This window comes from Salvelinus fontinalis, chromosome 28, assembly GCF_029448725.1.
Source record: "Salvelinus fontinalis isolate EN_2023a chromosome 28, ASM2944872v1, whole genome shotgun sequence".
NCBI classification, from domain to species: domain Eukaryota; kingdom Metazoa; phylum Chordata; class Actinopteri; order Salmoniformes; family Salmonidae; genus Salvelinus; species Salvelinus fontinalis.
The window spans coordinates 26965934-26991697 of NC_074692.1; the positions used below are offsets into that span (position 1 = coordinate 26965934).

General features: G+C 43.1%; 2 protein-coding genes across 4 annotated transcripts; one reads left to right on the top strand and one right to left on the bottom strand.

Annotated features, from left to right (window-relative positions):
• The first annotated feature begins 10 nt into the window (after window positions 1-10).
• trmt2a (tRNA methyltransferase 2 homolog A) lies at window positions 11-13702 on the top strand. The gene is made up of 12 exons (XM_055887351.1): window positions 11-128; window positions 414-1036; window positions 1390-1498; window positions 2574-2755; window positions 3121-3235; window positions 3651-3766; window positions 3854-3965; window positions 11326-11448; window positions 11675-11750; window positions 11952-12068; window positions 12153-12249; window positions 12354-13702. Exons 2-12 carry the CDS (start codon window positions 417-419, stop codon window positions 12562-12564), a joined length of 1878 nt encoding a protein of 625 aa, XP_055743326.1. The 5' UTR covers window positions 11-128; window positions 414-416; the 3' UTR covers window positions 12565-13702.
• Window positions 12807-24082, bottom strand: dgcr8 (DGCR8 microprocessor complex subunit). Of its 3 annotated transcripts, none has more exons than XM_055887350.1 (14): window positions 23963-24082; window positions 22452-23465; window positions 21847-22021; window positions 21461-21603; window positions 20852-21215; window positions 20422-20619; window positions 20128-20229; window positions 19904-20002; window positions 19678-19760; window positions 19421-19521; window positions 19214-19320; window positions 18800-18927; window positions 16676-16789; window positions 12807-15599 (listed from the first exon to the last, which is right to left on the bottom strand). In XM_055887350.1, exons 2-14 carry the CDS (start codon window positions 23148-23150, stop codon window positions 15516-15518), a joined length of 2397 nt encoding a protein of 798 aa, XP_055743325.1. In that variant the 5' UTR covers window positions 23151-23465; window positions 23963-24082; the 3' UTR covers window positions 12807-15515. The 3 variants fall into 3 exon arrangements, with proteins under 3 accessions (XP_055743325.1, XP_055743323.1, XP_055743322.1); XM_055887348.1 differs by having other exon boundaries at window positions 22452-23716; XM_055887347.1 differs by having other exon boundaries at window positions 22452-24082.
• Window positions 24083-25764: the final 1682 nt, after the last annotated feature.

A 25764-nucleotide genomic window follows, 5' to 3' on the forward strand; every position in this document is an offset into this window, starting at 1 on the left:
AACGCCTCATGTCAAAGTTCATATTTTCCACGTGTCCCACAACATGGCAGCCCGCGGTTTCTTATAGTCAGAAGTGAATTGCCCTTAAGCAAATATTATTTGTCAGAGCTGTAAAAGCAGAAGTGAAGGTGATTTTATTGTTTGCTCTTCTGTATAGTAAGTCCTAGGCTAGTCGTTATTTTCAGTGCTAAATTATGCTCGTGCTTTTGGTCATTTGCATTGCTCAATCTCAGCCACTTTGCTACACTCACTGTAACTGTAACAACTCTGTAAGACATGCATAAAGAAAGAAAGCAGTGCAGAAATAGTGCATGTCTGATATGTGTAATTTCAAATGTCACTTTTGAAATGCAGACTGATAGTCCAGATGAAGCACATTTTTGTTAATGATGTCAACTATCCCCCTCAAACAGAACATGACAGATGTTGGTGACATCCCAGTGGTAGGTTCTCCTTCACTGAAAGAGGAGAAGACATCTGACCCCAAAGAAGATGGGGTGAAAACAGATGAACCCAAAGCTGAAGGTGGAGGAGAAGAAGCAGCTTCTTCCGACCCTAATAATCTGTACCGCTACGTCCAAGCGGACCTCTTCACCTCTGAGATCTTCAAAGTGGAGATCCAGAACCTTCCCAAATTCATCGGTTTCAACGACCTGAAGAAGTTCCTGGAGAAGCATCGCCTTAACCCGCACAAGATCAAACTGTTCGGGAAGCAGACGTTTGCCTTCGTCACCTTCAAGAACGAAGAGGAGAGGGACAAGGCCATGAAGATGGTGCACGGCATGCAGTGGAAGGGCCGGGTGCTTAGTGTGCGCCTGGCCAAGCCCAAGGCAGACCCTATGCTCAGGAAGAGGGGGCGGGATGAGGCCGGGAGTGCCGGGCAGCCCCCCTCCAAGCGGCAGGAGGCAGAGGAGGACGAGGCGCCGCTCAGCATACAGATTGCCAACGTGGTGACGCCCCTGTGGAATGTGCCTTATGAGGAGCAGCTGAGGAGGAAGGAGCAGGAGGTGGAGGGGGTGCTGCAGAGACTGGCCAGGTACAGAGATGTGTATCGACCCATGCCATGTGTGGCTTCTGGTTCACTTCACAAGAATAACCTCAAGTGGGGCATCGATAGGATTACTGCAGTCTAATGCATTATATCCTGTCTTATTATATCATGCCATGAAAGACACCACAGAAATGTACTAATGAGATGACTTCATAGTTTATAGATGACTTTAAGGCCTTTATCTGGTCCTTCCTTTGCTCTAATGAACATAACAATTGGATGTCTTTATTTGAGTGTGTCTTTAATAACAATTGCCTACAGAGAAGTGTGTTACTCAAACTACACAAAGGAAAACTGACTGTACATCATGTTATTATGTCCTCCCATTTTCTGTTCAGAGAAATAGGCAACACCAACAAAGCGATGCTGCCCTGGCTGTTTGTGCAGAAGGAGAAGTACAAGAGAATGTGTTGCCCTCTGGAAGAAATTCGCCCATCTCCGTCACAGGTACAATGCAATACTGTAGAAACCTCTCTTAGTGCTGTTGTTTTGAGACCCCCAGGATGTTAAATTTAAGCAATAAGGCCTGAGGGGGTGTGGTATATGGCCAATATGTCAGAGCAGCTCACAGATCACTGCACTTGTACATAGTCCATCCAACTACCTCATCCCCATACTGTATTTATTTATTTATCTTGCTCCTTTGCACCCCAGTATCTCTACTTGTACTTTCATCTTCTGCACATCTACCATTCCAGTGTTTAATTGCTATATTGTAATTACTTCGCCACCATGGCCTATTTATTGCATTACCTCCTTTATCCTACCTTATTTGCACACACTGTATATAGACTTTTTTCTACTGTATTATTGACTGTATGTGTGTTTATTCCATGTGTAACTCTGTGTTGTTGTATGTGTCGAACTGCTTTGCTTTATCTTGGCCAGGTCGCAGTTGTAAATGAGAACTTGTTCTCAACTAGCCTACCTGGTTAAATAAAGGTGAAAAAATAAATAAATACCACGCCAAAGGGCTGTTCATATGCGCAATGCAGAGTGCCTGGATACAGCCCTTAGCTGTGGTATATTGGCCATATACCACAAACCCCTGAGGGGTCTTATTGAGATAATAAACAGGTTACCAACGTAATTAGTAAACAAGTAGTTTTGCGTCATACCTGTGGTATATTGTCTCATATACCACGGCTTTCAGCCAATAAGCATCCAGGGCTCGAACGACCTGTTTATAATAGGCCTACATATGGCTGCCTGCCCTGGCAACCTGGGGTGAACCTTTGCTGTCGCAGCTTGTAAAGATTTTTTGTGACTACATCAAGAACCTGAAATCATTATGGCTATTTCGTTGTGGGGTTGATTGAACTAAATCCAGATGCACTCTGGCCGTTTGATCATCCTGCTGAAAATGAGTATCTCAGCTACTAGCAAGGCGTTTGACAACCTGGTGTCTTAACGAAATACATACACTGACTTCCGTCCCTGCCTGGGTATGCACATGCTGAACTTTGACCCTAAGCATCCCTTTGAAAAGAGTCTTCTTCTTTCCTCTACTCTTATCATGCAGGTTGAATACAGGAACAAGTGTGAGTTTGTCATTGGTATTGGAGCGAATGAAGAGGATAAGACCATAGGCTTCAGACTGGGGAAGTACAAAGGGGGCTCCTGTGCCGTGGTGGGACCCTCAGACAGCATCCATGTCACCACTGAGGCCAAGCGAGTGGTCAGTGAGTTCCAGAAATTCATCAGGTATTAATGTTGTTTTACTGAGAGGGAGGCCTCATCTCTGTCCTGCACTGATCCCGCCCTGATCACAGGACTCAATGTCACGTCTCAGTTAAATATTCTGGCCAATGTATCAGATCTGCCCTATATACACTATTTGACCTATATACTGGTTTTAGCATGCAACAAGAAGGAATCCAAAATAATGCTGCACACAGCAATACAATAGCCTGGTGGCCTCAGATCTGTTTCTGCTGAATAGACAACTTTTCTGATTGTCAACTATATAGCTTCAACAGCTCTAGGACCACCAGGCTAGAAAAATGGGGGTGCTAGATGTAAATAATGTTATCATCTTCTTTTGACCCATAATTTGTTTATCTACACAGGACAACCCCATACTCAGTGTACAGCCCTGAGACATACGAGGGCCACTGGAAGCAGCTAACAGTGCGGACCACAAGAACCAAGCAGGCCATGGCTATGGTGTTCTTTAACCCACAGGTACAAATAAAACATTCTTCAATGTGGTTAATATTACATTATAAACTGGGTGGTTCAAGCCCTGCATGCTGATTGGCTGAAAGCTGTGATATCAGATCGTATACCACAAGTATGACAAAACATTTATTTTAACTGCTCTAATTACGTTGGTAACCAGTTTATAATAGCAATAAGGCGTTGCGTCGTGCAAAAGAACTTCCCTTAGCCGTGCTATATTGACCATATACCACACGTTCTCGGGCCTTATTGCTTAAATAAAAAATATAAGCTTGGGCTGTGGTACAGAAATGTACACATTATGCGTTCTGATCTAAGAATCATTACATTCATCACTGGATTCTTTAGCTGAACAATATAAGTGTAGTGACTCTCCTTTCAAATCCTGTCATTTATTCTCGCCTTTTCTACTTTGCAGAAACTTGAGGAAAAAGAACTAAATGTCCTGAAGAGCTCTATGAAAGAGTATTTCACAGAGGGTGACGGGAAAGAGAGTGGTGTAACCGCTCTGTACTTTGTGTCAGAGGGACAAAGGTAAGATCATTAGATAAATAACAATTTAACGGTGTGAGAATGCACATGGAAATGTTGTGATTGACAGATAATGTTGTATTCACTAAGGCAATCCCCTAACCCGGAGGACTTGCCATGTGAGCTGGTAGCTGGAGAGGAGTGTATTCACGAGGAGCTTCTTGGCCTGAAGTTCAGGATATCCCCCCATTCTTTCTTCCAGGTGAGTATCCCATGTCACGTATCGTAGCTGTAGAGTCTTCATCCTATTTACTTACCATCTTCGGTCCATTTGGCATTGTTTTTTAAATAATATGTAATTATATTGAGATTCTGTATGTTGTATTTCCTCCACCATTTTAAGAACCTCCAAGTTAGTGTCTCTGAGGTACAGCACTATGAACTCTGTTCTATAGCTGTAAAATACAGTGGGTATCATAAGTATTCATCCCCTTGGATTTCTTCACATTTTATTGTTTCAAAGTGGAGGGGAAAATTATTTAATTGTCATTTTTTGTAAAGGATCTACACAAAAGACAAATTCTAACTTTTTAAAGATTAATGAAAAATAAAACACTTGATTGATTAGATAAGTATTCACCACCCCTGAGTCAATACATGTTACAAAGAAACACATTTGGCAGCGATTACCGCTGCTAGTCTTTTTTTATGTCTCTAAGAGCTTTGCATACCTAGATTGTACAATATAAAACAAATTCAAGATGTTGGTGGTCATAGCTTGACAGCCATTTTAACTCAAAAAGCAGATTTTAAGTAAAGATTTAAGTCAAAACTGTAACATGTACTGTCTTCCTGGTAAGCAACTCCAGTGTAGATTTGGCCTTGTATTGTAGGTTGTTGTCCTGCTGAAAGGGGAAATCCTCTCCCAGTGTATGGTGTGAAGCAGGTTTTCCTCTAGGATTTTGCCTGTGCTTAGCTCCATCTCATTAATTCTTATCCTGAAAACTCCCCAGTCTTTGCCGATGTCAAGCATACCCATACCATGATTCAGCCACCACCATGCTTGAAAATAAGGAGGCAATTACTCAGTGATGTATTGTTGGATTTGCCCCAAACATAAGGCTTTGCATTTAGGCCAAAAAGTGTGTTCCTTTGCAGTGCTTTTTTTCTTCAGTATTATTTTAGTGCCTTGTTCCATACAAGATGCATGTTTTGTAATATTTTCACTATGTCATTTACAGTGTATTCAGACCCCTTGACCTTTTCCACATTTTGTTATGTTACAGCCTTATTCTAAAATCGATTAAATAAATAAATACATCCTCAATCTACACACAATACCCCATAACAACAAAGTGAAAACAGGTTTTTACAAATGTATTACAAATAAAAAACTGAAATACCTTATTTAATTAAGTATGCTATGGGACTTAAAATTGAGCTCAGGTGCATCCTGTTTCCATTGATCATCCTTGAGATGTTTCTACCACTTGATTGGAGTCCGCCTGTGGTAAATTCAATTGATTGGACATTATTTGGAAAGGCACAGACCTGTCTATGTAAAGGTCCTACAGTTGACAGTGCTTATCATGAGGTCGAAGGAAGACCAAGCCATGAGGTCGAAGGAAGATGGCGCTGACAGAGATGGTCGCCTCGCTTCTAGTCCTTAGGAAACTATGCAGTATTTAGTTTTTTATTTATTACATTGTTATCCCAGGAAATCTTAAATCTTATTACATACAGCCGAGAATAACTATTGGATATAAGAGCGACGTCAACTTACCAACATTACGACCAGGAATACAACTTTCCCAAAGCGGAACCTCTGTTTGGACCACCACCCAGGACAATGGATCTAATCTCAGAAGCCGACCAAAAACAACAGCGCCGCAGAAGGGGCAGACGGAGCGGCCCTTTAACAAGGACTGCTCCCCCCTCTCCTTCTCCATGGCCCGACGTGAGTAAAACATTTAAACGTGTTAACCCTCGCAAGGCTGTTGGCCCAGACAGCATCCCTAGCCGTGTCCTCAGAGCATGTGCAGACCAGCTGGCTGGTGTGTTTATGGACATATTCAACCAATCCCTATCCCAGTCTGCTGTCCCCACATGCTTGAAGCTGGCCACCATTGTTCCTGTACCCAAGAAGGCAAAGGTAACTGAACTAAATGACTACCGCCCCGTAGCACTCATTTCTGTCCTCATGAAATGCTTTGAGAGACTAGTCAAGGATCATATCACGTCCACCTTACCTGCCACCCTAGACCCACTTCAGTTTGCATACCGCTCCAACAGGTCCACAGACGATGCAATCGCCTGCACACTGCCCTATCCCAAATATAATACCTATGTAAGAATGCTATTCACTGACAACAGCTCAGCATTCAACACCATAGTACTCTCCAAGCTCATCATCAAGCTGGAGGCCCTGGGTCTCAACCCCGCCCTGTGCAATTGGGTCCTGGACTTTCTGACTGGCCGCCCCCAGGTGGTGAAGGTAGGAAACAACATCTGCACTTCGCTGACCCTCAACACTGGGGCCCCACAAGGGTGCGTGCTCAGCCCCCTCCAAACTCCCTGTTGACCCATGACTGCGTGGCCGTGCACTCCTCCAACTCAATCATCAAGTTTGCAGACGACACAACAGTAGTGGGCTTGATTACCAACAACCACGAGACAGCCTACAGGGAGGAGGTGAGGGCACTCGGAGTGTGGTGTCAGGAAAACAACCTCAATGTCAACAAAACAAAGGAGATGATCGTGGACTTCAGGAAACAGCAGAGCGAGCACCCCCCTATCTACATCAAAGGGACAGTAGTGGAGAAGGTGGAAAGCTTTACGTTCCTAGGCATACATATCACAGACAACTGAAATGGTCCACCCAAACAGTCAGTGTGGTGAAGAAGGCGCAACAGCGTCTCTTCAACCTTAGGAGGCTGAAGAAATTTGGCTTGTCACCCAAAACTGATAAACTTTTACAGATGCACAATTGAGAGTATCCTGTCGGGCTGTATCACAGCCTGGTATGGCAACTGCGGTCTGCACAATGCATCACCGGGGGCAAAACTACCTGACCTCCATGGCACCTACAGCACCCGATGTCACAGGAATGCCAAAAAGATCAAGGACAACAACCACCCGAGCCACTATGTCCTCTCACTCTGCCAACTGCGTTTATTTTCAGCAAACTTAACATGTGTAAATATTTGTATGAACATAAGATTAAAAAACTGAGACATAAACCGAACAAGTTCCACAGACATGTGACTAACAGAAATGGAAATGTGTCCCTGAACAAAGGGGGGGTCAAAAATCAAAAGTAACCATCAGTATCTGATTTGGCCACCAGCTGCATTAATTACTGCAGTGCATCTCCTCCTCATTGACTGCACCAGATGTGTCAGTTCTTGCTGTGAGATGTTACTCCACTCTTCCACCAGGGCACCTGCAAGTTCTCGGACATTTCTGGGGGGAATGGCCCCAGCCCTCACCCTCCGATCCAACAGGTCCCAGATGTGCTCAATGGGATTGAGATCCTGGTTCTTGACTGGCTATGGCAGAACAATGACATTCCTGTCTTGCAGGAAATTACACACAGAACGAGCAGTATGGCTGGTGGCATTGTCATGCTGGAGGGTCATGTCAGGATGAGGTAGCAGGAAGAGTACCACGTGAGGGAGGAGGATGTCTTCCCTGTACCACACAATGTTGAGATTACCTGCAATGACAACAAGCTCAGTCAGATAATGCTGTGACACACCGTCCCAGACCATGACGGACCCTCCACCTCCAAATGGATCCCGCTCCAGAGTACAGGCCTCAGTGTAGTGCTCATTCCTTTGATGATAAACGCAAATGCGAACATCACCCCTGGTGAGACAAAACCACGACTTGTCAGTGAAAAGCACTTTTTGCCAGTCCTGTCTGGTCCAGCGACGGTGGGTTTGTGCCCATAGGCGACGTTGTTGCCAGTGATGTCTGGTGAGGACCTACCTTACAACAGGCCTACAAGCCCTCAGTCCAGCCTCTCTCAGCCTATTGCGGACAGTCTGAGCACTGATGGAGGGATTGTGCGTTCCTGGTGTAACTCGGGTAGTTATTGTTGCCATCCTGTAAAAATGTTTTTTGCTGAGTTTATATACTGTGTTTTATACCATCAATTGCACCTTGCCTATGCCACTCGGCCATCTCATCCATATATTTATATGTACATATTCTCATTCACCCCTTTAGATTTGTGTGTATTAGGTAGTTGTTGGGAAATTGTTTGTGCAGTAATATCTAACAAGTAATCTGTCGGAACTACACTCACATTAACATCTGCTAACCATGTGTATGTGACCAAAGACAGTTGAATTGTCTGTAGAGCTCCGAGACAGGATTGTGTCGAGGCACAGATCTGGGGAAGGGTACCTAAACACGTCTGCAGAATTGAAGGTCACCAAGAACACAGTGGCCTCCATCATTCTTAAATGGAAGAAGTTTGGAACGACCAAGACTCTTCCTAGAGCTGACCACCTGGTCAAACTGAGCAATCGGGGGAGAAGGGCCTTGGTCAGGGAGGTGACCAAGAACCCGATCGTCGCTGACAGTTTCAGAGTTCCTCTGTGGAAATGGGAGAACCTTCCAGAAGGACAGCCATTACTGCAGCACTCCACCAATCAGGCCTTTATGGTAGAGTGACCAGACGGAAGCCACTCCTCAGTAAAAGGCACATGACAGCCTGCTTGGAGTTTGCCAAAGGGCACCTAAAGACACTCAGATCATGAGAAACAAGATTATCTGGTCTGATTAAACTAAGATTGAACTCTTTGGCCTGAATGCCAAGCGTCACGTCTGGAGGAAACCTGGCACCATCCCTTCGGCGAAGTATGGTTGTGGCAGCATCATGCTGTGGGGATGTTTTTCAGTGGCAGGGACTGGGAGACTAGTCAGGATCGAGGGAAAGATGACCGGAACGAAGTACAGAGAGATCCTTGATGAAAACCTGCTCCAAAGCACTCAGGACCTCAGACTGAGCGAAGGTTCACCTTTCAACAGGACAACTACCCTAAGCACACAGCCAGCCAGAGCGCGAAATTGAACCCAATCAAACATCTCTGGAGAGACCTGAAAATATCTGTGCAGTGACGCTCCCCATCCAACCTGACAGAGCTTGAGATCATCTGCAGACAAGAATGGGAGAAATTCCCCAAATACAGGTGTGCCAAGCTTGTAGCGTCATACCCAAGAAGACTCCAGGCTGTAATCGCTGCCAAAGGTGCTTCCACAAAGTAATGAGGAAAGGGGTATGAATACTTATGTAAATGTGATATTTCAGATGGTAATTCTTTATACATTTGCAAAAATGTATAAAAAACATTTTTTTCTTAGTCATTAGGGGTTATTGTGTGTGGATTAATGAGAGGGGGGGTCAATTGAATCAATTTTAGAATAAGGCTGTAACGTAACAAAATGTGGAAAAAGTCAAGGGGTGTGAATACTTTCTGAATGCACTGTTGGTCATTATTGTAGAGTCACTACAATGTTGTTGATCCATCCTCAGTTTTCTCCCATCAAAGCCATTGAACTCCAATGGCCTCATGGTGACATCCTGAGCAGTTTCCTTCCTGTGCTGCAACTCAGAAGGATTATTATCTTCAATTTTTCTGGGTGGTTTAATACGTCATCCACAGCATAATTATTAACCTGACCATCTTTAAAGAGATATTCAATGCCTGATTTGTTATTGTTACCCATATTCCAATCACTGCCCTTCTTTTGAGGTTTTTGAAAAGCTTCCTGGTCTTTGTAGTTGAATCTGTATTTGAAATGCAATACTTGACTGAGGCACCTTATAGATGTTGTATGTATGGGGGACAGAGGTAGTCATTCTAAAATCCTGTAAACCCCTATTGTTTGACATAGTGAGTCCATGTACACTGAACAAAAATATTAAGCAACATGCAACAATTTCAAAGATTTTACTGAGTTACAGTTCATATAAGGAAATCAGTTAATTGAAACAAGTTCATTAGGCCCTAATCTATGGATTTCACATTACTGGGAATACAGATATGCATCAGTTGTTCACAGATACCTTAAAATAAAGGTAGGGACGTGGATCAGAAAACCAGTCAGTATTCTGGTGTGACCACCATTTGCCTCTTGCAGCGCGACATATCCTTTGCATAGAGTTGATCAGGCTATTTATTGTGGCCTATGAAATGTTGTCCCAATGGCTGTGCGAAGTTGCTGGTTATTGGCGGAAACTGGATGTCAATCCAGAGCATCCCAAACGTGCTCAATGGGTGACATGTCTGGTGAGTATGCAGGCCATGGAAGAGCTGGGACATTTTCAGCTTCCAGGAATTGTGTACAGATCCTTGCGACATGGGGCCATGCATTATCATGCTGAAACATGAGGTGATGGCTGTGGATGAATTGCACAACAATGGGCCTCAGTGTCTTGTCACGGTATCTCTGCATTCAAATTGCCATTGATATAATGCAATTATGTTCGTTGTCCGTAGCCTGCCCATACCATAACCTCACCGCCACCATGGGGCACTCTGTTCACAATGTTGACATCAGCAAACCGCTCGCCCAGACGACGCCATACACGCTGTCTGCCATCTGCCGAGTGACAGTTGAAACCGCGATTAATCCTTGAAGAGCACACTTCTCCAGCGTGCCAGTGGCCATCAAATATGAGCATTTGCCCTCTGAAGTCTGTTACGACGCCGAAATGCAGTCAGGTCAAGACCCTTGTGAGGACGACAAGCACACAGATGATCTTCCTTGAGACTGTTTCTGACACATTTTGTGCAGAAATTCTTTGGTTGTGTAAACCCACAGTTTCATCAGCTGTCTGGATGGCTGGACTCAGACAATCCGGCAGGTGAAGAAGCCGGATGTGGAGGTCCTGGGCTGGCATGGGAACACGTGGTCTGCGGTTGTGAGGCCGGTTGGACGTACTGCCAAATTCTCTAAAATGACGTTGGAGGCGGCTTATGGATGAGAAATGAACATTCAATATTCTGTCAACAGCTCTGGTGGACATTCCTGCAGTCAGCATGTCAATTGCACGCTCCCTCAACTTGAGACGTATGTGGCATTCTGTTGTATGACAGCAGCACATTTTAAAGAGGCCTTTTATTGTCCCCAGCACAAGGTGCACGTGTAATTATCCTGCTGTTTAATCATCTTCTTGATATGCCACACCTGTCAGGTGGATGGATCATCTTGGCAAAGAAGAAATGGTCACTAACAGGGATGTAACAAATTTGAGAGAAATAAGCATTATGTGCATATGGAAAATCTCTGGGATCTTTTATTTCGACTCATGAAACATGGAACCAACACTTTATATTTTTGATCAGTGCAACTTTTTATGTGATTTGCAAAGCCACATTTTACTCCTGAACTAATTTAGGCTTTCCTAAACAAAGGGGATGAATACTTATACAAGAACTATATTTTAATTATTACAATTTTATTAATTTTGTTTTCCCTTTTGACATTATTGCGTATCCTATCCATTGACCCACAAAAATCACAATTATATTTCAATCCCATGTTGTAACACAGCGAAAAAATCCAAGGGGGATGAATACTTATTATACTCACTGTATGTCATTGACCAGGTGAACACAGGGGCAGCAGAGGTGCTGTACTCAGCTGTAGGAGAATGGGCCCAGCTGGACAAGGACAGCACTGTGCTGGACGTATGCTGCGGAACAGGAACCATTGGCATCTCCCTGGCTAAGGTACTATAGAGAACAAGAGAAATGTGTTCGTTGACTTATAAATAAAGACACATGGCATCCTACATACATAACAAGCAGGGTTGGGGGTCAATCACATTTCAGTTAAGGAAGTAAACTGAAATGGTATTTAACACAACCCTGACTACAACTGTATGGATCAATCTGTCTGGAAATGGAATAGTCCCTTTCTCTGTTGACACTATGAGCCGCACCCTGTGTCCTCCAGAGGGTGAGGAAGGTGATTGGGATAGAGATGTGTCAGGAAGCAGTGAAGGATGCCAAAGTCAACGCGAAGATCAATGGTAAGAGGCTTAATCATGTTGGTGCCTGGCATCTACTGCCACTTGACCAATGAGGCCAGAAAGAGTTCAAGCCTGACATACAGTACATGTTCAAATCTAATATCTAACTCTTTTGAATATTCCCGACCCTCTGCCTAATCAATCCCCAATACATTTGCTCTAGTGCTATGAGAGAGAACCTGACTGACTGAAATATTTCAGGGCTGAGTAATATTGAGTTCCACTGCGGAAAGGCTGAAGATGTGTTCCAGATGGTGCTCAACGCTGTCGTATCCCCCAGCATCACAGCCATCGTGGACCCACCGAGAGCGGGCTTACGTATGTTACAAAATATACTGAATCAGTTTGTCCATGCACTGTATATTTCAATTGAGTGACAGTAATTGATTGTCTACGATCTAGATTCAAAGGTCATTCTGGCAATCAGAAGAGCGGAGCATCTGAAAAGGCTGGTTTATGTGGCATGCAATGCCAAGGCAGCCATGAACAACTTCATAGAGTGAGTATAATACCCTATCCTTTTCGTTCTGCACGTGTAGGCCAAACATTCAGTATGTCATCTCCATGGGGATTCTTCTGGTTCTAAATTTGATCTCTGCGTAGTTTGTGCAGGGCTCCCTCCAACCGTGTACGTGGAGCTCCGTTCCGTCCGGTGCGGGCAATGGCTGTGGACCTCTTCCCCCAGACCATGCACTGTGAGATGCTGCTGCTCTTTGAGAGAGTGGATTACAGCTCCAAGAGCAGCAGTGAGAAACCTGAAGAAATGACCCAGGGCACTAGCGAGAAGCCAGAAGAGACAACCACCACAACTTAATAGCACAACCTTTGACCCTGTGCAGTCTCACTATCTGTTCATTAAGTTCAATTGTTTTCTATACGTTAATATGTAATCAACGTTATATGGATTCTGTAGTTCTTATACTGTACCATTAGGGGCAGGATAACACTGCATTGTTTATTTTTTTATTTTAATTTTAAATACTGCCTTGCTGTGTAATATTGTTTTACAACTTAAAAATAAAAAGATCCCTTGTTGATGACTAATACAAGCAGGGGTCATTTCAAAGCAGGAGCCAGCCATGACAACTTTATTTGCATAAATGAATTTCACTGAAAGTCAGCTATCCCAAGTCGCAGTTACATACTTCATTTTCTAGGCAGCAATATCTAGCAAATAACTTCAAGTGTAAAAAGCATTTTCACACACACTTGGTAAGACAGAACACACAGGGGGAAGCACATTGGTAAAGCAATCTACTCTAACACAGCAGCCTTGTTCCCATATACCAGGGGTGTCAAACTCATTCCACGGAGGGCCTAGTGTCTGCAGGTTTTTGGTTTTTCCTTTCAATAAAGCCCTAGACAACCAGGTGTGGGGAGTTCCTAACTAATTAGTGATGTTAATTCATCAATCAAGTATAAGGGAGGAGCGAAAACCCGCAGACACTCGGCCCCCCGTGGAATGAGTTTGACACCTGTGCCATATACGATGAAGTGTTAAGGTGCAGTCGACATTCAGGAAAAGCCACACCAACGAAAATACTTCACACAATGAATGCACAGCAATTTATATTTTGTTCTAGCAGGTATTGCATCTTTTTTTCCCCTTTCATGTACTATGTGCAGCAACCTACAGTATTCTATAAAAATGCATAAGACTAAGCTTTGGTTCACACTGCTCCTTTAGCTATCAGATGTAATAATGACATGATCGTATTTTGTTGAGGTAAAGTGTACCAACTTCATTTCTGTAGATTACCTTTTGAGGAGAGGATTGCAGTTCCACATATCAATGCTTGAAAATGTGATTGATCAGTTGTCACAATGATTGCAAACAAACGTATTTAAAATCCATATATACTAAAGGAAATTCTTTCAAAATATGAATATTACTGTCTTGTCATATTATTACAAACACTAATAGGCTAAACAATAAATGCTGTATCAAGTAAGAGGCTTGGTCTATCCATTTCCCTTTAAGGGGGGACCTGTGCTCTGGGGAGCCCTACATGAAATGGGTGAACTAAGGCAGCAGGTAGCCAATTGTTTTCCTATCCGTTTATGAAGGGAAAATCCAAAGTCGTTTTGTTTTGTCCACTGTTGTTAAAGTCCTTTAATGTTTTGCAGGTTAGCAGTCAAGTTAAGATATTGGACTTTCAAGAAGCAAAGTGCCACTGGCCACATTATCATGATGCAAAATGTCTATCACAGCAGCTGAACTGTACCAAATAGTAAGATGGCCTGCGTGTTGTATTGATTTGCTTTAAATAGTCAAAAAATAAAGCGGCTAACACAGGAAAAAAATAAACAGGATCCCCCCCCCCCCGGTCTTCTTAAATATGTAACTACCTTGTATATCTTCTCAATGACTACAGTACTCTAAGCCCTGGTGCTTGTGTTCTGTCTGTAGTGCTAACATGGCAACAGGATCTTAGCTAGACAGATCAGCCTTGTTTTCAGCTGTCCATTGATATGTTTCATCCTGTGCTTCCAAAACAAAAAGGCAATTATACTCATTAGTCCCGCTTAATAGGTCTCGAGATAAACGTCCGTTCCCTAATCAATTCAAAATGCATTTCTCGTACTAAAGACCGTGAGCATGTAACAAGTATATGACTGGGGCCTCCCGTGTGGTGCAGTGGTATAAGGCGCTGTGCCACTAGAGATCCTGGTTTGAGTCTAGGCTCTGTCGCAGCCGGCCGCGACCGTTTGGCCGACAAGGATGTCCTTGTCCCATCGCACTCTAGCGACTCCTGTGGCGGGCCGGGCGCATACACGGTGTTTCCTCCGACACATTGGTGCGGCTTGGTTGGGTCATGTTTCGGAGGACGCATGGCTCTCGACCTTCGCCTCTGAGTCCGTATGGTAGTTGCAGTGATGAGACAAGACTAACTACCAATTGAATACCACAGAATTGGGGAGAAAAAAGGTTAAAAGTAAGAAAATAACAAAAAATAAATAAACCCCAAAACCAAGTATATGAGTGGACAGCAAACGATGCATTTGAATATATAACTTTTTTCTTAAAAGGTTCACAAGCAAATGAAAACATAAGTTGGCCTTTCTTTAGCCAAAGCATACTCAAAAACCCCAATCACCATCCAAATTATGACATCAATTATCAATAATGTCCAATGACAACAGCATATAAATTACTTTCCCACGGCGTACCTGTATAGCAAAAGCAGAGAGAGCAAACTAATCTGTGAGAATAGGCAATGCTTTAAGTATACAAGGAAACCTGTTAGGAATGTTCAGTCTCTGTAAAGTATCAGGTACTTTAGGTTATATATATATATTTGGAGAATATAATAAATTCAATCAATGCAATATAAATGGAGGGGTGAGGGGTCTAGTGGTTGTCAGCAGTTATTACTACGCACAGTAAACAGGCTGACAATTTCTTGTGGATCATAGATACATGTCAAGTCATCTCAACCGATCTGTCTGCAACCCCTAAGGTTCAATTTATAGAAGTGCCACTGTGTAGAGATTGCATCTAGAGGTAGATGGTGTTAACTCTACTGTCTGTTAGTGCATTTGTCCTATTCCTACCCACTAACAATGAATCAAAAATACCTTTGGAGTAAAATAATAAACAGTGCTAAGAAGATGACCACCGCTATACTACAAATGTCCAGTTCTATTGCCATTTTACAATGATGCATAATTGGATGATAGATTTGTGGAGTGGCTTTTAAAATCGGACAGTGACTATGGCTACCATTGGTCAGTGCCATGTTAGATTGGTTGCAGTGATGGTTCCTAGACGTCAACAGTGCAGAGGGGCTGACTACCAGGCTGGGCTGACTCCATTATGGTCATCTTGGGCTTCTTCCTGGTTTCCTCCTGAACACAACATAGACACATCAGGGTTGTATTCATGAGGGCACACTAGCAAAATATTTTGCACCAGAAAACAAAAACAAGCATTTCTTATTGGACAAGATCAGGTAGTTCCTCCCTGTTTCAGTCAGTTTCCTAATGTTTGGTGCCTAATGAATAAACCCCAGAAAATGTCATAACAGTTTGAACTGCTGCACCAACCTGTGAGAAGTTTACCTGGGGAAAAAATTATTCAAGATCCCAATCCAGGGTACATTTACAACCAAACATGACTTACCAAATCTCCTTAGTGCCTTTTAAATATAAGGTACGGCTGGAGTAACCACAGGAACAATTAGGAACATGACAGTGCAGAGACATGGCAAATAGAGCAAAGGCCAGAAGAATTTAGTCTAGGTACAAAGGTTGGAAGGTATTTGGGGAGACTATGCTACTCCAAATATCACAATATAACAGTTTTGCGCCGTAATGGCTAGATAATTCCACTGTGCCATTTGTGCTTATTTACAATATTATAGTCGCATTATCATTAAATAATCTTATGGCAAATAAATAAGGCTTAGTTAATTTAGACTTGATATTCAACATATTGATACAATTTCACAGTTAAAACTGCAGTTTTGATTTTTAAAGATCAAATAGAGTGTAGCCTTGCACATCACGATATATCATCAATGTCAAATATCAAGATATTGGATTTAATCATATATCGGCACAATCCTACTAGGTTCCACTGTGTCCAACACTGGAGTCCGTGCAGCTTAGACAGCCTGACAGGGTTCGAGTGAAAGGTAGAACCCTCTAGAACAGGGCTCTCCAACCCTGTTCCTGGAGAGCTACCATCCTGTAGGTTTTTGCTCCAACCCTAATCTCACACACCAGATTCTACTTGATAAGCGGAATCAGGTTAGTTAGAACTGGGATAATAGTCAACAGCTACAGGAGGGTAGCACTCCAGGAACAGGGTCGGAGAGCCCTGCTCTAGAAAGAAACTACCTGACGAGGCCAAACGCAGAGGTTAACACCAGAGACCTAAGATCTAGTTGGAGCTCCTACTACACTCTACAGCTAACCCTTACCCTCTCCTTAGCCAGTTTCCTCATCTCCTCTTGCAGTTTGTTCAGGATGTGAAGATTTGGCCTGTTCTTTTTGGCATACTGCTGAAGTTCAATCACACTCTTGTCTGAATTTTCCTGCAGAGAACATAAAAAACAACATCTATAGAAATGAGAGATACACATCTGGTTGAAAGAGGAGCAACATATGCCATCAGATCAGTACCAATCAGTTTGGCCAAAGATGAGCTGAAGTCTATATGACCCAACATCAGTGGAGTGGCTGTGGCGAGGTACTGTATATGAGGTGTGCAGCAGATTTTCCATTAGCTGCCAATATACTTTTTTAAAAAGCCTATAAATAAAATTGGTGCAGGTCAATTGTCCGGGAGAAAAAATAAAATCCTATTGCGAAATAATGCATTTTTGCTTGAAATACAAGTCGATGTAGCGGGAGACATGCTGCAACAGCTCATCAAACAACTGGTTGTTGCTGCTGGAGAGAAACATGCTTTAATAAGCCCAAACATTGAGCAAGGCAATCGCTTGTAAATATTTTGATAAAAACACAGCCACGATTAAAAAGAGCTAGGCCTACTCTTTCCCCCCCTCAACTGGTAAATTGAAGCTCATTGGTACTAGGCAGGCTTCAGCACATCACACACCACTTTGCAGTGAGCTGGAGACAATTTCCATTATGAAGACATACTTAACTGTTTGAAACCTGAATGTTTTAATACATATTTTGAAGCATGTCTTACCTTGCCAAAGTAGCCTTGCCAAAATCGAACCAAACGTGCAGGCAATTATTTCATAAAGACTTCCATATGCCATTGAAACAAGTAGCCTTTTTCTCTCATGTCCTATTGGTTTTCAAATCAACTTTCTTTCATTGTCCAGTAGCCAAAGGCACAATCCTAGTCATATTAACAACCCATGCTACTTATTGCAAATTTAGATATCCCCTCTTTCTAAAAGATATTTTCATGTCTGTTACATGAAATCACTCACAATGGTGTTTTCCCGCTAATTGCATTATGGAACTAACATTCGTGGGTAGCCTACTGCGTGCACTGCTGTGCATTGTGTGCATTGCTGCACTTAGAATGTGAAGAAATAACAGTTTATCAACATTTTAAGCTAAACCTTCTGATCTGTTACATGACCCTCATTGCTTTTGAACGTTTTTTTTTAATGTAGCCTCGGCTTACTGGTTGTATGAATTTGGGATCTATCATCCCACAACTGTCCCAGAGTCGGTTTGGAATAAGCCATTTCTTTCTCAACAAGCTGACCAATAGAATGGGTCAACTTTTCTAATGGGGGTTAGTAGATTGACGTAGGCTAGAGATTTTGCTGTTCATTACTCATCTTGTTGATTGAGGAAAAGTAAATGTGGACAGTTATTCTAACATAAGCAGAGTGTGGGTTTCAAGTTTGGGGAAGCTAATTTTCACCATAAAAATGCCCCTTCCATGCATCCTTATTTGCAGACTGATGTAAGAGCCTACAATTCATAATGTGATGATTAGATTGGAGTCATAATTTAGACTAATAATACAACAACTCAATCACTGTCAAAAGTGGCACTAACCCAATGATAAAGACAGTGAATATGCACACTCACCAGCGATAAGGCCGATGTTCTCCGCTGGGGCTAATTAAGTTAAAGAATTCTGATAAATAAAAGACAGATTGGAGTGTCTTTTCATTGTCTTCTATTTACAGAAATATCCATTTTGCTTTCCAAACAGTTTTTCCATGAGTGTATTTTTAAATATTGCAATATGCCTGGCTGGGTCTCTGTTTTTCACTGACAGTCGCAACTCAACAATCATCTGTTTGGTATTTGCTGCGTGCTCTGCCCAAATTGCGGGCCCTTCAGACTGTAGGCTATCCAATATAAAACAATCCACAGCTTTTTTTAAAAAGAAGCTAATGATCCGCTGGCCAAACCACGCTTTCTGGTGTAGTAGCCGATTTTGAATGATTTTATTTATTTGTGTATAGACAGGAGTAAGCTATTTTGGCTATATCATTTTGGCAATTTAATAAAATGTACGTTGTCCGGTAAATTAAAATGCTGCCGGTCAAATGAATGGCACCACATTTTCCTAACAGAAACCCAAGTGTACAGGTAGTACTTACCTTTTTTACCATCTTATTGCTCTCTCTGCCATACATGCGGAGCAGTGACCCCCAGTTCTTCACGTGAGGGTGCAGCATCTGTAGGATCTTCTGAGACGCCAGCTGCTTCCCCACACGTTTATTCTTGCCTGAAAAATAAAACAAAACATTGATTACTCCCATTTGTAATGCTAACACATTTACACGACAAAGAGCGGCTTTGAGCAGGACAAATCAGAGCCATTATACTGTATATACAAAGGCACAAACAAAGTGTCCAGTGTAAAGGTTGGCTGAATTCTCTATACATGGCTCTGACAAAAAACAGAGCACTTGTAAGGCTGCTTTTACACTACATTAACACAGAGTGGCATGGAGCATGTTAGGTCTGGGACTTGCTGTGGTGACTGGAGGGTCAGTGTGGGGGTAACATACACCATCCGCGCACGGTATGCTTTCCACACGTCATCACATATTCACTCTTCTGGTTCTTTCCTGGGATCACCTCAAACTTGATGCTGGTGTCACCCATTCCATGGTTTCTGCAGGGCACAAGATATGGTTGAAATTCAAGGTTAACAGATTAATCAGATCAGAACTAGGAATTTAAAGTATTACTACACCTCATGTCATGAGTCTTACCTCTTAAGGCACTCGTGTAGAATCTGATATGGCGAGAGTAAGCCTGCTTTATTGGTCAGTTCGTACACCCTTGAATCTTCAATACTGATATGATTAAAATACTGCAGGAAACAAAAATGCATGAATGGACATTAGTATTCATCCAGCTTACCAACCCCCTGGTAAAGTTCAATGTTATAAAAGAGACATGTTATCAGACCAAACACAGAAGCATGACATTGAATTAAATGGCTTTCCAATGATTGACAGGCTGATACCTCCAGTTCATCCCCTTCTACAAGCTTCTCCTCAGACGTCTGCTTCACAAAGTCAGGGATGAGAATCTCCAGTGTGGCTCGAGCTACAGGGAAGACATCAGTGAAACAACAAGCCAAATGGTCTGCTATACTATGACTTAAACACATCTTACAGTTTCCAGGCAGCCTTTGCAGCTGCTTCAGAAGATACAAATTAAAATAATGATGGGAGATAAGAGTACTGTACCAGCTTTATTCTTGGCAAGTTTTTTACTGCTTGCAGTTCCTGTGCCATATGTCACTCCCTCTATTATGACGGAGGCTCCAAAGGGTTCACTTGGGTTCTCTGGGGATATAGAAAAGACGGGATGCATTTGGCCCTTTCTCCAGCCAGAGCTTTTGGCGATTTGTTTTGTTAGAAGAAAAGCATGTCACTTGTACAAGCTAGTGGGAATCAACAGAGGGACTTACCACATTCAAAAAAGTTGTAAACAGGTCGGACCTTTAAGACACGTTGCATATATTCATGTAGGATGCAAACTTCAGATTTCCCATTTGGGTTAATGACAAACTCTGAGAAAAAGAAAGGAAAGAATTGAGATTACCTCAATACTCCTCACTGAAATAGTTATTAGACTATGGATGCATCCACAATGGCACCCTAATTCCCTATATAGTGTACTACTTTTGACCAGAGCCCTATAGGACCTGTGAATAAGATTCCAATTCAGATGTAGCCTGTGGTTCTTCTTATGCATCCGGTACCTTTCTTGGTGGGGGTATCTGATACAGACAGAGTGATGAGTTTCTGGTTGGCAGGCAGAATGGGTCTTTCTGACTCAGCCTGTTTCCTCTTGATGTCCCTGTTGAACTGCCTGCGCTCTGCCCAGGTACGGAACTTCTTCACGGTCACTTGTTCAAAGTCAAAGCACTTCTCCAGGTAGCTGCGGAACTCCTCAATTTCTGGAGGGGTGTCAATAAGGGAGGGGTATAGGTTATATTGTTGCTTTAATTAACATGTATAGATATTCTACATTTTTATTGCAATAAGTCTAGAAAATGTCAAGGCCCACACCCACCAACACACTGTCATCCCCTATGTTTACAAGAAATTAAACATACCATCAGCCATGGCATTCAAAACTACTACCTGCTGGCAAGTCAATTGCTCATCATGGAGTGTGTTCACCCTTACCTATCGATTCATCTTTGCACACCTCCACCTTGGCCCTAACCTGTCCCAGAGCCCCCTGGGCCATCTCACAGGAGTGGGGCATCTTGCCATGCAGGACAGGGCACCCTTTTGTGGTCCCCTCTGTAACCAGGCCTGTCTCTATCTCCACCTCCACCTGTCCTTCCCCCAGGCCCACAGTGGTAGGGTCCTCCTGGGCAGTGGAGTCAGGCTCGTCTGGTCTCTCCACGGAGTCTGCCTCCTCCCCAGGCTTCACCGGAGACACTTCAGCGTTGGGCGTCACCTCTCCGTTCTGTTCCCTCTCCTCGTGATCCTTCATCTTCCTATAGTGCAGGCAGGGGATGCTACTGGTGGGAGGGTCGTGTTTCTGTAGACAAGGGGCAAGAGAGGTTTGGTCATGGTTAGAAGCCGATTGTTACAGTTGTTTGAGAAGAGAGAAATATTCCTTTAGTTTGACCATTCCTACCAAAACACAAATTATACACCAGTATAGAGTGTATAACAATGGGGTTCCTGGCATGTTACTAAAAAAAACAAAAAATAACACAAAAAAAGGTATAAAATGTACAGCAGTAACAGGTTTCTATCGGTCTTATGTATTCTACGTCCTACCCTAATGCTCCCGGACCCCAGAAAGTAAGGTCTGGACCAGGTCACCACTCTGGTCTCTCTGTGCAGGTAGACTGGAATGCCAGAGTTATGGAATGTCATGATCCATCCGTCAGGTAGTGGCTCAGTGGGTGGACGCCCACGACCTAGGAAACACACACACATCAATACACACAAACGAGACGCTACACATGAAACACATCTGCACCACATATACACACAATCTGAAACTAGACAGAGAAACTACTACACATCTCACACCATCAATGTCCTCTCGCCAACATGTGCCACTCGGCATAAAATATGATATGAACGCACAACATCAATATGTGCCAGGCTCAGATACGCTGTTACAAAAGGCAGATCAGCGCCAGACATCGACCACTCACTCTTCAGGACTGTCTTAATTTTGGTCATCATGGGCTGAACACCTCCCTCCACATCCCTGTCGGATGCGTGATCACTGTCTCCTGCATACTCAACAGCCCCCTCTGCCAGGCGCATCTTTTTGGGCACGGGCATCCCCTCCTCCAGCAGAGCATCTACATCATTGTCAAAGTCCTCCTGGAAAAGACATTCATTGAGGTTGGGGAGAAGGGAGAAGCCCTAACCGGTCATGACTTATGGTTGAGAGTACATTTGAACACACTTTTAGCATACCAACTATGTCAATTTCCAGTAAGAAAGATATGGAACTTCTGCTTCCATTAAGAATAAAAAGGATGCACAAGCTGACATTTTGCTGGTGACATTGGAATATAATGTCAGAATAAATGGCTGAATATAAACCATTAACATTTTCATTGGTGAGACAAATCGTACTGGGCTGGCAGTGTAGCGCATCCTCCAGTTGCTGGAACTGTGCTAGAAAATATTCAAGCCAGCACAGTATGGTTTGGGATAGCCCTTTAGTGTGAAACGTGCACAAAAGATCAGTGAGTGGGTGATGACGAGGCTCTGCAGAGGCAAAGACAGGGCCCCTTTGGTTACGTACCTCATAGGATATATTTAGGTTCTCTTCGTCAGCATGATCCTGTTGAACTATGACCTCTGACCTGAACCCCCCCTGCTGCACATCCTCCGTGTCCAGGAAGTCCTGACTGAAGTCCTCCAGCTCATCTAGGACCGCAAACTCCACTTTGTTCTCCAGGTCTGCCTCTGCCTCCTCCCCTCTCCTCCCTGCACTGACACCGACCACCCCAAGCCCTGAGCTACAATCCACAGCCCCTGGCTCTGTATCAGCATCATAAAACTCACCATTAAGGCCCTCTGAGCTGGTCTCCCCTTCACCACCACCCTGCTGACCTATCCCTGTGTACAGCACCTTCCTATCTTTGCTCCTGCTGGTATCTACGACACTGACACTGATCTTAATGTCTCTGAGTAATTTGAGGTCTGGCAGGAACTTGGTGACAGGAGGTGCGTGGCGGGCTGTTCTAGGGCACGAGGTGCTAGGTTCGGCCTCATCTGACAGGTTATTAATAAAGGTTATGGAGCCATTGGTTTGGAGGCCCTGGCCCCCTGCTGTGGTGTGTGTGTGTCCATCACCACCAGAGCTAACGTCCATTTCCTCTGCGTCACTGGACGTTTGCAGGGGGGGTGTTGGAGGCTGCGCTTTACCATTAAGGCCTTCCGAGTTCAAATCATCAGGTGGCTCCAACGGTAAGGGGGGTAATATGTCATCCATCTCCATGTTGACTGTGTTTTATGAATTACTAAATACAACTGCTCTATGGGTCACCCTGACTGTTTTGGCAACTATTTCTCATAAGCTTTCAGGTAAAAAGGCATGCAGAAGCACATTGCACACAATATTTAGAAGAATACAAAAATCCCTGTATTGACCATGTACCAGTGTTGAATATGCTAGGATGACTACATCGTTCTTTTCATTAATGTAGACAGTTTTTTAGAATCACTGTCTCAATTATTGGAAATCACAATGCATTCAGCTTATATTGCTCAGATCTAGGCACTATTCATCCTCCACTGGCGAATCCTGTCAGAGCTAGAAAAAGCAAGATAACAGTCAATGACTGAAACCAAGAGAGCAAAATTGAGATGCAATGATTTTGACATACGTTACTGTATGCCTTGTAGAATGTAGCCGAGTGGCAACTAAGCACATTATGAATCACTTTTAAGATTGATAACTAACACAGACAGAAATGAGTGTGAGTCTTTGCAACCCTTGCTTGATTGCAGAACGCTAACGTTAGCTTGCTGCATGTGCAAGGTAGTTGGCAAACTCGATTCACCCTGCAATGTCAAGTAATGCAGAAACTTTAGCTAATGGTTAGCAATATGGGACGACTTCTAAACTGAACGACATGGAAAGATGACAAATTGTATTGTCCTTCTACGCACGAGCCTAGCTAGTTAACTTTAACAACCTGGCTAGTTTAGCTAAAACTTGAAGCTAAGCGATTTAGCTACACAATCAGGTGTCAAAATGACTAGACAAAATACTAACGACAGAAACATTGACCACATTTGATCACTCACCTATTTTATTTACTCCATTTTATTTTCTTTGCTAGCTAATATAAATTATGTTATTCTTCTGACGAGGCCAGACAGATCCCTTCCCCGTTCCGCCATCTTGCCGACTGCTGCAGACTGCTTCGGAAGTTCCACCCCCAATACCGGCTTTTTTTTAGATTGACCGCTCATGTGTCCATTCATCATTTAGTTTCAGATGAGCACACCAATCACCAACCGATAAAGGCAGACCTTTCATTCGGGACGGAATATGCCGGAATAAATAGACCAATCAAACATTAGAATAGATTACAGTTGACAATTCAGAACGGTAGGAACAGTTGGGTTGAGAAGTGCAGTGGCCACATACTGTCGATAGGTGGCAATCATCTTCACCAGTAAGATTGTATGCAAAGTAGCTATCGTTCATCAACATATAAACTTCAGAATTGATGAGAAATTGTATCAAATTAGATCTTTGTTTTGATGGATAATCAATCCACTGATTAGATTACAACCCTGCTGTTTATAATCAGCATGAATACAATGTACAGACATAGCCATCATGTTTACTGAAGAACCAAAAGTGTCTGCGAGTTAAATCAGAATCAATATACACTGAACAAAAAATATAAATGCAACATGTGTTGGTCCCATGTTTCATGAGCTGAAATAAAAGATCCCAGAAATTGTGCAAATGCACAAAAAGTATATTTCTCTAAAATGTTGTACACAAATTTATTTACATCCCTGTTGGCGAGCATTTCTCCTTTGCCAAGATAATCCATACACCTGACAGATGTGGCATATCTAGAAACTGATTAAATAGCATGATCATTACACAGGTGCACCTTGTGCTGGGGGCAATAAAAAGCCACTCTAAAATGTGCCGTTTTGTCACACAACACAATGCCACAGATGTCTCAAGTTTTGAGGGATTATGTAATTGGCATGCTGACTGTATGAATTTCCACCAGAGCTGTTGCCAGATAATTGAATGTTAATTTCTCTACCATAAGCCGCCTCCAACTTTGTTTAGAAAATTTGGCAGTACGTCCAACCGGCCTTACAACCGGAGAACACAAGTATGGCGTCGTGTGGGCGAGCGGTTTGCTGATCGCAACATTGTGAACAGAGTGCCCCATGGTAGCGGTGGGGTTATGGTATAGGCAGACATAAGCTACAATTGCATTTTATCAATGTCAATTTGAATGCACAAAAGTACCGTGATGAGATCCTGAGGCCCATTGAAAGGCATTTTTTTTTTTTAAGGTACAGTGCCATCGGAAAGTGTTCAGAACCATTGACTTTTTCCACATTTTGTTAGATTACAGCCTTATTCTAAAATGTATTAAATTGCTTTTACACACATTACCCCACAATGGCAGAGCAAAAACAGGTTCTTAGAAATGCTTGCTAATCTTTTAATAATAAAAATGAAATATCATTTTTACATAAGTATTCAGACCCTTTACTCAGTACTTTATTGAAGCACCTTTGGCAGCAATTACAGCCTCGATTCTTCTTGGGTATGAGGCTACAAGGTTAGCACACCTGATTTGGGGAGTTTCTCCCATTCTTTTCTGCAGATCCTCTCAAGCTATTGTAACAGTATAACTTTAAACCGTCCCCTCGCCCCGACACGGGCGCGAACCAGGGACCCTCTGCACACATCAACGACGGTCGCCCACGAAGCATCGTTACCCATCGCTCCACAAAGGCCACGGCCCTTGCAAAGCAAGGGGCAACACTACTTAAGTCTCAGAGCAAGTGACGTAACTGATTGAAATGCTACTAGCGCGTACCCGCTAACTAGTTAGCCATTT

Coding starts and splice junctions, on each gene's coding strand:
- trmt2a (XM_055887351.1), top strand. CDS start 417: ATGACAGATGTTGGTGACATCCCAGTGGTAGGTTCTCCTTCACTGAAA. Junction 1,499..2,573: donor TTCGCCCATCTCCGTCACAG/GTACAATGCAAT, acceptor CTTATCATGCAG/GTTGAATACAGGAACAAGTG. Junction 11,449..11,674: donor TTGGCATCTCCCTGGCTAAG/GTACTATAGAGA, acceptor TGTGTCCTCCAG/AGGGTGAGGAAGGTGATTGG.
- dgcr8 (XM_055887350.1), bottom strand. CDS start 23,150: ATGGAGATGGATGACATATTACCCCCCTTACCGTTGGAGCCACCTGAT. Junction 20,230..20,421: donor AGATACCCCCACCAAGAAAG/GTACCGGATGCA, acceptor TCTTTTTCTCAG/AGTTTGTCATTAACCCAAAT. Junction 18,928..19,213: donor GCATACCGTGCGCGGATGGT/GTATGTTACCCC, acceptor TTTATTTTTCAG/GCAAGAATAAACGTGTGGGG.